The sequence below is a fragment of the Balaenoptera borealis genome (genome assembly GCF_965194805.1).
Source record: "Balaenoptera borealis genome assembly, chromosome: 3".
NCBI classification, from domain to species: domain Eukaryota; kingdom Metazoa; phylum Chordata; class Mammalia; order Artiodactyla; family Balaenopteridae; genus Balaenoptera; species Balaenoptera borealis.
The window spans coordinates 10,563,823-10,581,530 of NC_138866.1; the positions used below are offsets into that span (position 1 = coordinate 10,563,823).

At 53.9% G+C, this 17,708-nt stretch overlaps 1 protein-coding gene and 1 pseudogene across 2 annotated transcripts in view; one reads left to right on the top strand and one right to left on the bottom strand.

Moving 5' to 3' along the window:
- Nucleotides 1-16,859, top strand: part of ASB2 (ankyrin repeat and SOCS box containing 2) — a 42,822-nt gene extending 25,963 nt beyond the window's left edge. The window contains exons 6-10 of the mRNA XM_082386767.1: nt 1,134-1,379; nt 4,425-4,596; nt 11,711-12,275; nt 13,269-13,422; nt 16,153-16,859. Of these exons, the coding sequence (XP_082242893.1) occupies nt 1,134-1,379; nt 4,425-4,596; nt 11,711-12,275; nt 13,269-13,422; nt 16,153-16,289 (1,274 nt within the window). The 3' untranslated portion in view covers nt 16,290-16,859. The remainder of the gene's footprint in view (nt 1-1,133; nt 1,380-4,424; nt 4,597-11,710; nt 12,276-13,268; nt 13,423-16,152) is intronic.
- The window catches only part of LOC309625277 (regulatory factor X-associated protein pseudogene), a 228,078-nt pseudogene that overhangs the window by 84,510 nt on the left and 125,860 nt on the right, over nt 1-17,708 (bottom strand). The gene's annotated exons all lie outside the window — the stretch shown is intronic.

Consider the following 17,708-nt stretch of genomic DNA (forward strand, 5'->3'; position numbering starts at 1 on the left):
ATCTCCAATTTCCCCTGTGTCTGGTATCCAGCACCTGGAATATTCCACAGGCAGCAGGAACCAGGTCCACTGCAGACCTGTGGTGGAAGTGTCTTCCCTAGAACTCATGTCCCCCGGGCACTGAAGCCATCACCTGGAGCCTCAGCTGTCCCAGAGAGAGCGCCCAATATGCTGGGTGACTCACAGCTGAAGCCTGGGCCCTGGTCCTGCATGAGCTCCACTATGTGCCAAGCTCCACCCTAGAGCCTTCGTATGCTACCTCACTCCATCCTCCCACGGCATCCTCTCGGGAAGGTTCCATTATCTGTGCTTTACAGGTGAGGAAACCAAGCTTGGGGTCCTGTTTGAAACACTACACAGGCAGCCCCCCTTTCTTCTCACCACCCCCTCTGACTGACTCAGAGGAGCTTCCAGGGATGGTTAATTTGGACAAGTGCTCAGCCTCTCTGGTAATAGCTCTGCCAGCGCTAAGGCTGCATTTAGGGCCTGGAGCAAGATGAGGCTTATAAGGGAGGTTTGAGCAGACTCAGAAGGTAAATTTTAACCCAAATTAAGTGAGTAGCTTTTGAGGAAGAGTTTTGAGCAGGACTATGGCACTGTCCTCCTCCTCCCCTTCTGGCCTCGTGGAGGACTGAAGCAGGTTAACACTGGAAAGGGAGATGAGGTGGGGCCGTCTGGAACCTTCCAGGGGACAGAGACTCCAGAACTGACTACCTGGATTTGAATCCCAATTCTGCCACTTACTATCTGTGTGACCTTGGGCAAGTCACTTAACCTCTCTGTGCCTCACTTTTCCCATCTGTGAAAGGGAATAACACTACATCCTTTAAGGGTGGTTGGGAGAACTAAATCAGTTAATTACATGAAGTGCTTAGAATAGAGTGCCTGGCACATAACCAGTGCCAGATACATATCAGCAAATATTAATTCTGATTAGTATTACTATTACTTTTAGTTGTATACCCTAGGTTTATGCAGAGACTGAAACTTAGTACAGACCAGTAGATATTTGTTGAGTGAATCCACTTATGGCTGATGAGTGAATGGGTAGATGGACAAATGAATGAATGAAGTCTTGGCTGGCCAGGTCCTGCCGGGGCCCTGCTGACCATCTTGCTTCTCCCTGGGCACAGCCTGTGAGCGCAAGAACGTGGAGGCGGTGAGGATGCTGGTGCAGTACAACGCGGACACGAACCACCGCTGTAACCGAGGCTGGACGGCTCTGCACGAGTCTGTAGCTCACAATGACCTGGAGGTCATGGAGATCCTGGTGAGCAGAGGTGCTAAGGTGGAAGCCAAGAATGTCTATGGCATCACCCCCTTGTTCGTGGCCGCCCAGAGCGGGCAGCTGGAGGCACTGAGGTTCCTGGCCAAACATGGTGAGTGCTAGGGTCCCTGGGTCATGGAGTTCCCAAGGGGCACAGCTGGGAAGGACCTCCGAGATCAACTCTAAGGGAAGGCAAGTTTAGGGGTCCTCTATGGATATACTCTGACTGAGTGATGCTATCTTCCGGGAGTACCGTGTTGAGAAGGATTCTGAGGCTGTTTCTAGGCTCAGCCGGAAATGTGTTGAGCTCCACCAGTGATCCCTGCAATTAGGCACAAACTTGGAGTGGAGTGGCACACGTGCCGTATATTAGCCATCTCTAACCTAGCCCAACAACCTCATTTTACAAATGAGGAATCTGAGGCCCAGAAAGAGGAAGGGACTTATCTATCTATAGTCACGTAGCAAATTAGTGATAGAACTAGCCAGAATCTTAGTCTCCCGACACCCTAACCACTTCTCTTTCTATCATGGCCAGAAGGAACTTCAGACAACATGTAGGTCACCTCCTCACTTTATAGGTGATGAAACCAAGGACCAGAATAGGAAAATGATTTGTCGAAGGTCTCACGGAAAATTAGTGGCAGAACTGGGATTTGAACCCTGGTCTTCGCACTCTTTGCCTCTGAAAAATCTTTGTTCACTTAATGGCACAAAATAAAATAATACTGCCTGAAATATCATGTCCCAGTAACAGAAGACTCCAAGACTTTGGCAGACATTCTTTTGGTTAAAGAGTATTATATTCTGATCTACCCCAAGAACACTTTTGATTTCCTTTCTCCCTCCATGGGAAGTGACCCTTCCACTTGAGCAACAGAGAACACAGAGGTAAGCCAGACGCTGGGGCTGAGTTGGAATAATTTGGAATAATTTGTTGAGGACCCTGCTGTGTGCCAAGCACTGCACTAAGCATGAACACAGAAGAGGCCAGTGGGGTTTCCTCCACAGCCCTAAGAGGTAGGGAGTGTCCTCATGCCATTTTGTAGATGAGGAGACCGAGGCTCACAGAGGTTAAATGATTGGTCACAGTCAGAGCCTGGATTCCGACTGCGTCCATCTGACTCCAAACTGCATGCTCTTCGCACCCCGCCCCCCCACCCCAGGCCTTGAGAATTTCCATCCTGGGACTTGGCCTGGATAAGCGTCCACCTACTCAGCACGTGCCCGAGCAGTTGGGAAAACAGACCCAGGGCACTTCCTTGCCGCTGGGGACATATCTGGGCTGACCAGCCTGAGGACAAAGGGGCACAGGCAGGGTCCTGGGAGCCAGGAAAGGAGGCTGGGCAAAGGGCAGGGTGCTCAGCGGGCAGGCGAGGGGAACCGGCTAACGCTAAACATCTGCCCAGCTCTCCTGCTGACGCCCTGAGTCAGGGTCTGTTCCCGTTGTGGGCTGAGTCCATTTGCAAATGCAAATATTTTTCTTGTGTGAGCAGGCGGCTTTGCCGGAGGCCGGCGGGGTTCAGGTTTCCAGGGAGCCTGACTTTGAGAGCTTGGCAGTGTCAGAGCTGCTGGCCAACTCTCCCTCGGGGTGGAGGCAGAACCAGCCTCTGCGACCCGGCCCCTCCATCCTGGAGAACTCGCATTTGCTGAGCAGCCCCGCTGTGCCAGCCACCTCGTGGGGAGGTTGTCTTAGTTCACTCGGGCAGCTATCACAGAATACCACAGACTGGGTGGCTTACAGACAACCAAGGTTTATTTCTCACAGTTTTGGAGTCTGGGAAGTCCAAGATCAAGGTGCCGGTGGATTCAGTGTCCCATGAGAGCCTGTCCCAACTTCCTAGGCAGCCAACTTCTCACTGTGTCCTCACATGGTGGAGGGGCGAGGGAGTTCTCTGTGGTCTCTTTTATTATGGCACCAATCCCATTCATGAGGGCTCCACCCTTATAACCTAATCAACTCCCAAAGGCTCCCCTTTCTAACAGCATCACACTGGGGATTACGTTTCATATGAGTTTTAAGGGGACATGAGTGTTTCAGTCTATAGCAGATATTTGCTTACATTGCCTTATTTACTCCTTGCAGTTGAGTAGGTACTATTATTCCTGGTCAACAGATGAGAAAACTGAGGCTCCTAAAGGCTGCCCAAGGCCACAGAGCTTGTAAAGCATGAAACAGAAACTTCAACTGGTTCTTGTCTGGCATGAAAGCCTGTGCTCTTTCCGCTAGACCAGAAATCAGTCATCAAAAATTTTAAATTACAAGAAAGCTTGTGATAAGCTGAACGCCTAGAGAGAGGGGATCTGTGGTTAACAGATGTTCTTGATTTCAGCCCTTACTGACATTTCACTGCCATCTGAGTTCTGTTTCCTTCCAGAATAGGGAGGGGCTGGGAACAGGCTGCACTCCTCTTTGCAGAGAAACCTCTGCATTCTCTCTGTCACCACCAGTAGACGGAGAAGACATAGGGGACCGGGCTCACGGGAGACTGTCCCCAGGCTGGATTCCTCCCTCCTGCAGCACGGTGTAGTGTTTCCTTCAGAGGAGACAAGAAGTAATTCCTCTCTTATTCCTTGAAATGGAAGGCAGAGAAGAGCAAATCCCAATGAATAAAATTATTAGGGGTTTTCTTTACGAGGAGGCTCTGTGCCCTCCTAGAGCTGTGAGGGCCTTCCTCAGGGCAGGATCTGGATCCTTTTAGGTGGAATGAGTGTTGATAGCATGGTCTCTGCCATCTGACCATCTGCCAAGGCTTCTGCCATCGGATCATCTGGGTTCAAGTTTTGGCTCTTCCCTTATGAGCTGGGGGTTCTGGGGCCAGTTGCAGAGGTTCTCTATGCGTCATCGTTCTTGTCTGTGACATGGAGATAAAGTTGTTACTGATTGCATGGGGTTACAATATGTTGTGGACTCAGAGAGATAGTATAGGTAAAGCACAGTGTCCGGCACAGAGCAAGCGCTCAGTAAATCCCAGCATCGTCGTGGCAGCTCAGGATGGCAGACAGTGGGTCTCAATGCAGCAGAAAGGAGCTGGAGGTCCTCCGGGTGATCCAATGCATCACAGTGGTTAGGGCAGCAGCACCCAGCCCGAGGTGGGCATTACATCAAGGACAGTGACCGCCCTGATCACTCACCCATCTGCCTCTCCTTCGCCAGGTGCTGAGATCAACACACAGGCCAGCGACCATGCGTCTGCCCTCTACGAGGCCTGCAAGAACGAGCACGAGAAGGTAGTGGAGTTCCTGCTGTCGCAGGGCGCCGACGCCAACAAGGCCAACAAGGATGGCATACTCCCGCTGCACATCGCTTCCAAGAAGGGCAACTACAGGTCAGACCAGGCCCCGCCTCCAGGCCCCTAGACTCCTCCCCTGCCCCACCCATTCCTCTGAATGCCCCGCCCATGGGGGTAGGGAGGCCCAGGAGAGGTCAGAGCCCAGGCCACGTTTTAGGTGGAAAAGAGGAAGACCCCTCAGCAGTCAGCAAGCTAGAGTGAATGCTTACAACACCAGGAACAATAATAATAGCCAACACCTATGTGGCACTTTCCAGCACTTTACATTAGAAATGTGTTTAATCCTTTTAACAACTGTACTTTTCATAATTCTTTTAACAGATCTACTGAGGTAGATACGATTATCTTCATTTTTTCTCAAATGAGGAAGCTAAGACAGAGAGGTTGAGTGACTTGCCCAAGGTCACTCAGCTTGCAAATGACAGTTTACTCACCTGTTCCAAACGTCACATCTACTGGATTCCACACAGGAAGCCAGATATGAGTCTGGACTAGTGGATATTTCTGTTGGGGATGCAAAGATAACCTCTTAGGTAGTTAGCAGGCATACAGGGGATACCTACAATAATACAAATAGTACCACTGAGACTAGCTAGTTTTTCTTAAGCACTTACTATGTGCTAGGTACTTTGACCGAGATGAGAGAAGCTGAAGTTTTCAGGGAGCAGTCTGGTGGGACGGAAGATGAGCGCACACACACACACACACACACACACACACACACACACAAATTCATGACAAATGAAAGAGCATGAAGAGCTGAGCTCCGTGGTGGTCCTAGAGGCTAGCATGGGCTGGAAGCAGAGGTGTGCTAGAGCTGGCTTGTACGGCTCCTGTGAGCTGACTGATCACATCGGTAGTCTGAAATTGGCCATGGTGAGAGTATTTACGCCATGGAAATTAATGATTCTTAGAAATCAGAGGCCCCTCCTCCCCCCAGAGAGCAAGTTGTTAAACCTCCACCTGCACCACCACTAGCTGGAGGGTCAGGGAAGACTCGCCTAGGAGGTGGAACTCTAGCTGCCCGTGGAGATGCACAGGGCCCAGTAATTTCCATTCAGCCAGTGTTCCCCAAACTTTGAGCATTCACAGACATTCTTCCTGATTTTAGATATCTGTACCCTCACTTCTTAGTATTTTCCTTTCAAGACATTATTATTTTAAATGAATCTGTTTTCAAAAGGGAACGTTTATCACACTATTAAATTGTTAAAATGATCAATTTACAATTAATAAAAAAAACTTCTCACCTAAAATCCCATCTCGTGTACCCCAGACGACACACTTTGGGAAATGCAGCCCTGTCCTCAGCAGGGAGGAGATCGTGCGTGCTGGAGAGTGTGGGTGGTCTTCGCTAAGGCAGAGGGAAATGGGGGTGAGAGTGACATCCTGGAGAATGGAGTGGAGACACAAGGAGACAGAGCTGACCCTCAGGGCCCCAGGCCCTGCTCTGTAGGTACCCGCACAAATGACCAACCAAGGATGCCCTCCCCGCTCCATGCCCCATACATGCACAGAGGAGACCCCACCTTCTCTGGACCAAGTAGCAGGCCGTGAGGCAGACATATCTGGGTTTGAATGCCTGCTGAGGCCTTGGGGAGCTTGCTTAACCTTTCTGAGCCTCAATTCCCTCTTGTGTAAAATGGGAGGTAGGTTGCACTGCCTTGGGGTCTGTTGCGGGGACTAGTGAATTGGATATACGTGGCTACAGAATGGAAATAAAGCCCTCAGCAGAGCGCCTGGCACACAGTAGGTGCTCACTGGGTCTGCGTTCTCTCTTACGTAGGGAGGGTACATTCCATCATTTTTCAGTGAAGCCAGTGAAGGGATGAAAGCAACTCAAGTCAGGCAGAGGTGGTGGGCAAGATAGCATCTTGCTCTTCAGCTCCAGAAAGATCCAGCATCAGTCAACAAACATGGATTATCTTAACCTGACTCCAGAGAGATCCCGAGGGAAAGAGACAGAAGGGTTGACCCTTGAAATCTCCTGGTACACTGGCTCCCCATACTTGCCTGTACAGCACAGTCACTCTGGGCTATTTTTTAAATGACACGTCCCAGACACACGGAAGCAGAATCTCCAGGAGAGAAGGAGCCCAAGTCTCTATCATTGAAAAGCTCTGAGTCAACCAGAGACAGCCCAGCCAGACCTTTGGCGGGGACCACTGATCTAATCCAAGCCTGATTTTGCAGAGGAGAGACCCGAGGACAGAGATGGGAAGTGGCTTGCCAGAGAGTGGCAGAGCTGGCACTGTCACTTGGCATCCTCCAGTCACGCCCAGTGCCTTCAGGTGGAACTGGATGTCAGTAGTCTGGCCCCAGCTGGTGGGGAGTTTGAAGGAGCACTGGGTGTGGCTAAGGATGGCCAGGGAGAAAGGCTGGGCCTCTCTGGAGCCACCAATGTGAATGGTTTATGCTCTCCCAGAGTCTCCTGCTTTGGACTTGTGCTGACTCCCAAAGCCATTTCCCTGGTTATTCACTCTCCATTCTCAGACCCCAGTTCCCTGTGGACCCCAAGACTGAGAGGGGCCAGGCCACCTTTTGAGGGCTGCCCTACAAAGGGGTAAAGCCGATTCCCAGCAGCGCCTGCCACCTGGCAGGGCCCACGGCCAGGCAAGCCCCCAGAGCTGCACTCACTCCCTGGGCATGTGGCACGCGGCCCTCTCCACGCTGTCCTCCCTTGGCTGCTTGGGGATTTGATGTGAATTTCCCTAGGCCTACCGCACTCAGCCACCTGCCAGGACGCCCTGCCTGTCCGTAGCATGGAAAGTGGCTCCAGCATCTGGGCTCGGTGTTCGCCAGATGGTGCCTTCAGCAATTTTAACTGGAGGGTGTGACATTTGGGCGTGGCTGAGAAAGGAGTCCCCAAGACCCCAAAGTCTTAGGCACCTCTAAGACATACTTTTTCTTTCTTTTTTTATAAATTTATTTATTTATCTTTTTTTATTTTTGGCTGCGTTGGGTCTTCATTGCTGTGCACGGGCTTTCTCTAGTTGTGGCGAGCAGGGGCTACTCTTTGTTGCGGTGGCTTCTCTTGTTGCGGAGCACGGGCTCTAGGTGCACAGGGTCAGTAGTTGTGGCACACGGGCTTCGTTGCTCCACGGCATGTGGGATCTTCCCGGACCAGGCCTCGAACCTGTGTCCCCTGCATTGGCCGGCGGATTCTTAACCACTGCGCCACCAGGGAAGCCCCAAGACACACTTTTTCTTATTTTTCATTTCCAGTTTAGCAAAGACACCTTATGAGATTAAAACTCAGCACCAAAGATAGACTTGTTAAGAAGTTGTATTAGACAAGAGCAGATGGCACAAGATCCCTTTAAACTGAATGTAGAACAGCACTGAAAGCCCTGGTTCTCAACCTTGGCTACACACTGGAACCCTGGGGAACTCTTAAAACCCTGAGGCTTGGGTGCCACCCTCAGAGATACCGCTGTAAGCAATCTGGGTTGGGGCTAGGGCTGCAGGATTTCTAAAAGCCCTCAGGTGATTTTACCAGGCATCCCAGGGGAGAACCAATATGTAGTTTGTGGCTGACATATAATACTGACTTGTATTTTGGACCTTCCCTAATTTTTAAATATTCTTTCTCTTTTACTTCTAATTTATATTACCTTTGCAAGCCACTTAAAACTCTTTCTGGGAAAGGCAGAATAGAGAACATTTAATACATTAAATTAAAATGCATTTTTCAACACATTCATAAGCAAGTTAGCATGCCCGTTAATTAAAAGGGAAACTGAGGCTCAGAGCTCAAGGCCTCCCAGAAAATAAGAGGACAGGCCCCTTTATCTAACCCCATCCACTCCAGGAAACTGCTTTACTGCTTGTGTCTTCTGGAGGAAAATGAAGGTTTGCAGCAAAGTTTCTCAAGGCGTGATGCATAGATCATCCACCTCAGATTCCGGGGCCCCTCGCCAGACCTGCTGAATTGGGCCCTGAATGACAGGGCCCAGGAATCTGCATTTTCAGGATTCCCTCAGGGATTCTGAGTTGCACAGGGATTGAGAGCACGCAGTCCGCATCCTCAGCAAGCTCCATTCTCTCTCTGAGGACCCGGAGACCCCTAGGCTTGCTTGTTCATCCAGCAGGTGGCACAGAGTGGCAGTGGGCCTGTTCTTCCTCCTTCGTGGAAGACCTGCTCCCCTGCTCCAGCTCCCAGGGGAAAAGCTGCACACTTTCCCCCAGAGGGATTCCCTCGTGGGCAGGAGTCCCACTGTGCCCTTGGGAACACCCTCAGGCAGATTCTCCACTGGCGGAGCCTTTTCTGGCTCCATAAGGGCTCAGAAAAGAGGTGATCCTCCCTCAACACACACACACACACACACACACACACACACACACACACTGCCAGGTTGACACCAGTGCTACCAGTGGTATCGGGAGCAGAGCCATTTGTGGGCGGCTGGTTCCCTAGTGAAAGTCAAGTCCATGGTCAAATTTACACTGAATGCTGGCAGAGGTCACACCACCGTGACCCAGTAACCCAGGAGGCTGAGCTGGTGGGTGCAGCCCCCGTGCTGGGGAAAGGAGAAGAGAGGGACAGGAAACTGGGCCTCCCAGACACCAAAGTTTCTGCCAGGCAATGGGTACCTTTGTTCTCTTCTTAAGGTGAATTTTGAGCACCTGTGGTCCCAGGACCTGCCCATGGGAGAAGTGGGAATGTCCCAGTCTATCTTGTGGGGTGTCCCCCTCATCCTCCTGCCCTCCTCCCACCAACTGGGCTGTGGGAGAGAAGTGACATGCAGTGGGGCCACCAACACTCCCCAGGCCTAGGGGGACTGGGGCAACATGGAAAGGCCTGGCCTTGGGCATTCTGACACCTGCATTCTGCCCTGGCTTTGCCATCCACCTCCAGTCCAACCTCCACCTCCCGCCCCACACCCGGGTCTCAGTTTCACCCTCTGTAAAATGGGAGGCTGGACACACTGATCTCCAGACCGCCCCCCCCCCCGCCAGCATTACATTTACTCTCAGCTTGGCCAAGTCCTCCAGAAGCGTACAACAATTAGATAATTTCACTGTGTTATTTTCTGGGACTCTAGGCAACGTCCAGTCACGTTCCCACATTTCTGCCACTTTCCCTTGGTTCAGCAGGGGACCAGTGGAGACCAGCTGTGACCATACCAGCCCATCTGGCCAGTGGCCCCAGGCAGCCCCTTTCGCTGTTTTTCCCGTGCCTGGGCATGTTACGGCTGTTAGGGAGCATTTGTTGGCGATGGCTGTGGTCCAGGGTGAGGCCCCGGCCCCGCCTTTGACCAGCACCTCAACAGAGCAAGGTCAGGCCTCCTGAGCCTGCACAAATAGAAATTAGGAGGCAATTAGCCCCCCTGGGTGTGTGAATTTCCTTTTGAGGTTTGAGAGGCAGATTTTAAGCAAACACAGCGTCACTAACCATAATAATACTTTCCACTGAGATCCTAATGGGAGGTCCCTGGCATCACATTTCTAAGAAGCCAGAAGCCCCAGGAGCCCAAGTGCCAGGAAGCAAAGAGGTGTGGGAATGGGCCTGGTGGCACCTGCTTGCCCTGCCATGGCCACTTCCTTGGAGCCCACACAAGGTCACCTGTCAGCAGGGATTGTGTGGATTAGGGTCTGTAATCACATCAGTGGCAAGAGCTTGGCAGGTGGCAGGGGTCTAGGGGAAGACAGCAAATACAAGGGGTCAGGATTCCTGGGGTCAAGCCCCAGAACTGCTTTATGGCCCTTGATCAGTCACTTCATCCCTCTGAGCCCCGTCTGTTACAAAGAAGGCCACAGACCCACTCTGGCTACCTCCACAGCCTGCAGTGAAGGTAAAATGGGGCAGGCAAGTAATGTGTTGTGAAGAATGTAGAACCCTGTGACATAGCAGCTGTCTCCTGACTGCCACACAAGAAGCAGAGGAGTGGTTAAGAGTGTGGCCCTCACTCTAGGGGGAATCAGACTACCTGGGTTCAAATACTGGCTCCATCACCTACTGGCTGTGTATCCCTGGGCTTCTCTTTCCTCATCTGTAAATGAGGTTAATGCTAGTACACATCTCACAGGGCTGTTGGGAGGATATAACAGATTAGCGTAGGTTAAGTGCTGAGAATAGCGCCTGATTCAGCAGAAGAGAGCAGAGTCAGGGCTGGCAGCAATCTCCAACCTCAGCCGCAGCTGATCAACCCTCTCCAAGCCACAGGCAGGGCAGAGAGCCTGGGAGAGGCTAGAGTCAGCCTTCAGGGGAAGAGGCTTTGAGACTCACAGAACCGGGGAGGTGACCTCATGGTCACTGAGGGCTAACTGGGGTCTGGGGCAGGAGTGGCTGGCGCCAGACAGATTTGTCCCCTCCTGTCCCCCAGGACCTGGTGGCTCCACCGAGGCCTCAGAGCAGCAAGACAGAGATGCAGGACAGCTCAGCCCTGGAGTCAGAGGAGGGTACAAATCCTGGTTTGTGTTTCCCGATGTATGGCCTGGGCCAGTCCCCTAACCGCTCTGAGCATTGAGTTTTGTCATCCGGAAAAATGGGAATGACGAGACCTACTTTATGGGGTGTTGTAAAGATTAAACTGAATAGTGTTTGTAAGGCCTTTGGATGTCTCCTGGCACATAGTAAGCCCTTGGATATGGCTGTCCCTGCCCGCCCACGCCTACCCACATCCCCAGCCTACCTAGGCAGGGCAGGGTCTAGCTCCACGCTTCACGATGTGGCTCTACTGCCTCCTGAAGATAGTAGCTCGGACAGTCATTAGGTTTGGGGGCCTTCCAATCAATTCCCTCAGATAATTGAGCTGGGAATGGGCAACACTCCTTAGCCTGAAATAAGTCGGCAAGAGATTCTTGAAACCACAGGCCAGTCTGGCTGAGGTTTTTAAGGACTCAGACTTTGGAGGCTAAGGGTTGTGGGTTTGAAGCCCAGCTCCACTCATTACTGGCTCTGTGATTTTGAGAAGGTGGTGGAAGCTCTCTGAGCCTCAAGTTTCCTTATCTGTAAAGCAGACCCAGTCTCCCCCAAGTGGTAATTGTTAGAACGGCTGTCTCCGCGGCGCCCCCTGCTGGTGGGCCCGTGCCTCCTCACTCAGTGGTTGTGAGTGGCAGAGCCTGGCCCCTCCGCTCCCCCCGGGGTCGGGTCCGGCTCAGACGTGCGGGCAGCCCCGTGACCCGCGCGTGCCCGCCCCGCCCGCAGGATCGTGCAGATGTTGCTGCCGGTGACCAGCCGCACGCGCGTGCGCCGTAGCGGCATCAGCCCGCTGCACCTGGCCGCCGAGCGCAACAACGACGAGGTGCTCGAGGCTCTGCTGAGCGCGCGCTTCGACGTGAACGCGCCCCTGGCGCCCGAACGCGCGCGCCTATACGAGGACCGGCGCAGCTCGGCGCTGTACTTCGCGGTGGTCAACAACAACGTGTACGCCACCGAGCTGCTGCTGCTCGCGGGCGCCGACCCCAACCGCGACGTCATCAACCCCCTGCTCGTGGCCATCCGCCACGGCTGCCTGCGCACCATGCAGCTGCTGCTGGACCACGGCGCCAACATCGACGCCTACATCGCCACGCACCCCACCGCCTTCCCCGCCACCATCATGTTCTCCATGAAGTGCCTGTCGCTGCTCAAGTTCATCATGGACCTCGGCTGCAACGGCGAGCCCTGCTTCTCGTGCCTGTACGGCAACGGCCCGCACCCCCCCGCCCCGTCGCCCTCCAACAGGTTCAACGACGCGCCCGCCTCGAACAAGGCGCCAGGCGTGGTGCAGGTAGGAAGGCGCGTCTGGGGGAGGGCGGCCAGGGGCAGTGCGCTCCGGAGGCTGGGGGGACTAGTGGTTCACTCGCTCCCGAGGCTGTGTGCACCGGAGGCGGGGTGGAATACACTAGGGAGGCAGCAGAAGATGGTGATTAGCAGGATTTGGAGGCAGTGTGGACTCGTGGTCAGTGCACTTTGGAGGGAGTGTAAGCTAGTATTTAGCGCTCTTTGGAGGCAGCGGAACCCGGTGTTAGCATGCTTTAGAGGCAGCAGAACTTAGTGGTTCACGTGAGCGATTAGCATGCTTTAGAGGCAGCAGAACTTAGTGGTTCACGTGAGAAATTAAGTCCTTTCTTTGGTCTGCTGTTTTTGGGGAAGGAACAGTGGAGCAGGGGATTGGTGAGGAACTCTGCAAAACTGAGGGGTTCATCGCCCCCAGCAAACCTACACCTGGATATGAGGTTGATTGACCAGGATCGGGGTGGAGGTGAGAGCAGGCTGGTACAAGGTCAGGTGAGGTGCAGAAGGTCAGTGACCCCCAGCGGCAAGACCTGTCCATGGTGATGACTTAAATAAGCCAGAACGTAAAATGAAAAGGAAATTAGAAACAACCTCCTCTTGGAGATATTAACAATGGCTAATGGCCATCACTTATGGGCTAACCTCTGTGTGCAGAGAAGTTTATGTTTATATTACCTTAATTCTCATTAAAAAACCTTTGATGTTGGTGTCATATACCCATTTTCTAGACAAGGAAGTTGAGGCTTAGGGAGGTGATGTGACTTGCCCAAGTTGCCCACCTCCCGCTTTTGGCAGCAGTAGGCCTGTGTTGATGAGAGAGGGGTGTGGATGCGGAGAACTGGATTCTCCCCTGGGCGTGCCCAGTGTCTGTCCTCAGACACGTCCCCTGCCCTCACTGGCCGCAGGTTCCCACCTGTAGGATGAGCTTGCTGAGGCGGTGCCCTTGGTCCTGGGTGTCCCAGCACTGGCGTGTGTTCCTTTTCAGTTCTGCGAGATCCTGTCTGCCCCGGAGGTGAGCCGCTGGGCAGGGCCCATCATCGACGTCCTCCTGGACTACGTGGGCAACGTGCAGCTCTGCTCCCGGCTGAAGGAGCACATTGACAGCTTCGAGGACTGGGCTGTCATCAAGGAGAAAGCAGGTAGGGGCCGTCACTGCTGCGGCTGGCAGGTCACCCTGCCTGACTCAGGCCCGGGACTCGGGGCCTGTGACTGTTACTGACATTTGATGAGCACCTTCTCGTACCAGGCTCTGTGCTGCGTGTCATGTCCAGTGTCTCCGTGGTTCCTCGTTTTGTAAGTGAGGAGCCTGGCCCTCACACTGTCACTTGGCGAGTGTCTCACCACTAGTTAGTGGCAGAGCTGGGCTTCAAACCCAGGTTTGATCGACCCCAACATCCCGCCACTAAATCTCTCTAGGATGCTTTAAACAAAAGCTCCAGCTCCCCGCGGGGTATCAGGACCTTTAGAGTAAGTCGCCCAGGATTATGGGCCACTGGGAAGCAGTGTGGCGGGGTGGAGGAGGGAGTGATGGGCTAGGGCATCTCAAACTGCACAGTGCACACGAAGCACCTGAGCGTCTTGTTTAAAAATGCAGAGTCTGACTCAGCAGGTCTGGGGCGGGGCCTAAAAGTCTGCATTTCAGCATGCTCCCAGGTGGTGCCAGTGCTGTCAGTTCATTGGCCACCCCTGGAGCCGCACTGGTCTAGGGGACAGGCCCCCGGAGCTCTGGAACCAGGGGCTTGCTGGGTGACCGTGGGCAGGACTCCCCTCTGGACCTCAGTATCCCTGTGTGAGCAGAGCAGGTTGGGCAGGCTCAATGTCCAGCCCCATCCAGCTCTGCCAGCTTGGGGTGTTTGCAGGGGCGGGTGTGTGCCTGGCACAGTGAGGTGGGCTTTGGCCACGGTCCAGCAGCTGTGTGCAGTGTAGATGGAGCAATCCCTATAAGAAATTATGGGCGGGTGAGGCGTCAGAGCCAGCTGAGCTGGGTGCTGCAGCTGATACTGAGGAGATGCCTGCCCCGAGGAAATCCAGCTGCCCCAGGGCTTTCTCTGGCTCTAGGGGGCACAGTCCTGTCTCTGACCAAGTGCTTGTCAATCACGTAGCACAGAGGCTGACCCACAGAAAGTTATTATTATCCCACCATTGCTGCTGCTGTCCCCAGGTGAAAACGCTGCCTCATTACCTGTCCAGTTGTCCCACAGCCCAGTTGCCCAACTCTGACTTGCCAAGTTCCTCCTTGATCCCTGTGCCCCTTTGAACCCAAACTTGGCCGTAGGATTTTCCATTTGCACAAATGCCTGGGAGCTCTTGAATTGAGGCCCTTAATAAAGTTACTGGGCTGGCGATAGCGAGGAGGAGGAGGGGGCGGAGGACGGGGGGAGGGTGGGATGGACTTGCCCACTCACTGGGAACTCTAGATGCTCAATAAACAAACGTTCCTTGAATTAATGAATAATTGGTTGCCATCATGGTGACCGGCCACTAGAGGCCACTAGAGAATAGAGTGGTCCTTGCTTAGATGTCGTCCCATCTCTCACTGTCCCCTCCTCAAGCCCTGCCTGGGAAGGGTAATTTACAACTAAACTGTGTCCCTGGGAAAAAATATGCTGAACCCTTTAGTGTGCTACAAACATTTATTAACAGGAAAAACAAATAGTTCTTAACCAATACCTCTTTTGGTTACTTTAAAGCCCACCCTCCATCTGCGAAACACTTTCCCACGTGTGTTTTCATTTAATGCTGTGACGTTGACATCAGAGACTCCAAAGCCAGCCAGGATACCAGCCCTGGTGGCCCTGTGTCCTTTGCCTACCAGTGGCCTTTTGCCTTCCCACAAGCTCAGACTTCATTCAGCCGAGAACGGGGCTGAGCATCCCAGAGGGCAGCCTCTGTCCTGAGATCAGAGGGCAGCGGAAGTGTCAGCAATGCCGTGATGGGGCAGCTAGTGAGACAGCCCTGCAGCTGGCTGGCCTCCCCCCTCCCCCCACATTCCTGCTGCACCCTGATCTTCCCTGGGTGGCGGTGGCCTCTTTGGCTTGGCACTGCTACTTCCCCTGCCTGGAATGCCCTCCCTCCCTCCCTCACCTGGCAAATTCCTACCCACCCATCAGGACCCTGCTCAGACGCGCCATCTGGTGTGGAAGCCTTTCGCCAAAGCTCCTGAGTGGGTACCCCTGCATCTCTGGCCCGAGCACGGGGCCAGCCACAGTGAAGGGGTCAGCACGTGTTTGTTGAATGAATGAATGGCATTCTTTGAGTCAGCAAATACCTACCCTGTTACCAGGGCTGAAATTAATTACTAGATGCATCAGGCCCTGCTCTTACCTCTCTCTCCCGCTTCCCCGGCCCCCCAGCTGAGAAAACTCCACTGAATGAGGTATCCTGGGGGCCTCCTGGAGGAGGCAGCCCAGTGGGATTCTGGGACCTGCTGGAAGCTGCCCAGTCCCTGCCCCTTGACCCTGACTTCTCTGCACCCCCCAGAGCCCAGAGCTGAATTCCATGCATGGGGGCACTTAAGAGGTCGTATTTGCTAAGGCTGTGGGGAGGGGCGGGGTCTGGGCTGATGTGTAGAGGAAGGGGCACAGGACAAAGGAAGTGCCAGTTCTAGCCCCAGGTGTGATCCTCGCTAAGCCCTCACCTGTAAAATGGGTTTGGTACCTGCCCTGCTACTTCCCTGGGCTGTGCAGACGAATGAGGGGTGACGTCTTTTCAGTTGGGGGGGGCCGGGGTTACGGAGCATGGGGTAGTCCAGGCGCCCGCTCTCTTCGCCAGCCACGTGGGTTGGGTACTTCCCACAAGCCAGGGGTCACAGATGCAAACCCTCTGCCGGTTGCAAACGGCGAATCAGCATCTCTCTCTCCTTTTTCCAGAACCTCCAAGACCCCTGGTTCACCTTTGCCGGCTGCAAGTTCGAAAAGCCATTGGGAAATACCGTATAAAACTCTTGGACACGTTGCCACTCCCAGGCAGGCTGATTAGATACCTGAAATATGAGAACACCCAGTAACCGGAGCACGTGGAGAAGGAGTGGCTCCTCAGACTGTTTCACTGAGTGTCAGGCCAGCAGTGTCCCCAAATCCAAGGGGACCTGGTGACAGACGAGGCTGTGGGCTGCCTCCGTCTCAGCTGGGGTAGCGCCGTGATCTCACCGGTCTCTGGGCCAGAGCTTTGCCCAGAGCAGAGGACGGAATGTGTCAAGTAGGAGAAGAACCATGTTTGTTTTCAAATGGACGAGGAGATCCCCGACCTTCTCTGCCATCAGGGATGGCAGAAAGCTCCATTCCTGGGGCCAGGAGATGGGACCAGGGCAGAACTTGGGGTGGTCTGGGGAAGGCAGGGGCCAGCAGGGAAGCCCTGGCGCCACCTCTGGGCTGTGGCTGGAGAGCTTTCGGGGGTGAGTCTGTCTTTCCCAGACAGCCTCGCTGCAGAGTGTCCCTGTGCCCCTCCCCCTTTGCTCCGTGAAGCTCTCCACTTGACTCTGAGCTCTCTCCCCAAAGGTGTGGCCCAGGGGAGTGGGGTGGGGAGACCTCGGTCCCAAAGGGCTTCCTTAGGTACAATAAATGTTGCACAGATGGTGCCCTGCCCGGTGAAGTCCCTTTCGCCAGACCCTTCCGGGGCCTCAGGTCCTTAGCCTAGCTCCTGGAGGGAGTGGGGGAGAAGCAGGTGCTGGGACAAGGCACGTGGACCCCTGATAGTGTCACTTTGGTTTGGGCTTCTGAAAGGCCCAAGAGAATGTGTCCTTCATTCACCAGAAGAGACCTGACAGCCCCAGGAGAGGGGGCAGCTTCCTGCCCTGTGGTTGGAGCAGCCAAGGTTGGTTGTTCTCTCCCAGTTCAGTTGTCATGGAAACTGGAGCTTCATCACAAACAGGGTCTCAGATCCTACAAGTCTCCTGACACCTGGGCTTGTCCTATACACGTGTTCCCTGGCACTGTCTTCACGTCTTACCCGTTTTGCTACAAAAGCTGAGATACTGGGGAAAACCATTCAAATACCGGCTCCTGTGAGCTAACGCCAGAGGGATGGACGTCGTCAGCCCTTGCAAAGGCACCACACTTGAGAGACAGGAAGCCTTGTGCCCCCCATTGCATCCTTCCGTCCTCACGTGGGTGCGGGAGGAGCCCGGCAGGAGCTGCAAGCCCATTTTGGGTGGTGCAGGTGAGAGAGCTGAGGTCTGGCACGGCTGTAGTGCTTTCTCGCCGTCTGAGTCCCGCTCGCCGAGATTGCCTTGTTTCCATGGAAGTCCCAGTGACTCATAGATGCTGCCTTCCCTGACTGCTTAAAGCCACTCAGGTGACACCAGAGCAGGTGACCTACCTCAGAGTCTGCTCCGGCCCCGCCCCAGGAGAGGCTTAAGCGAGGTCAGACGTAGTTTCTGGCTTTTGGCAAACAAGCAGCTGGGCAGGTTGGGGGAGCACGGGTTCCA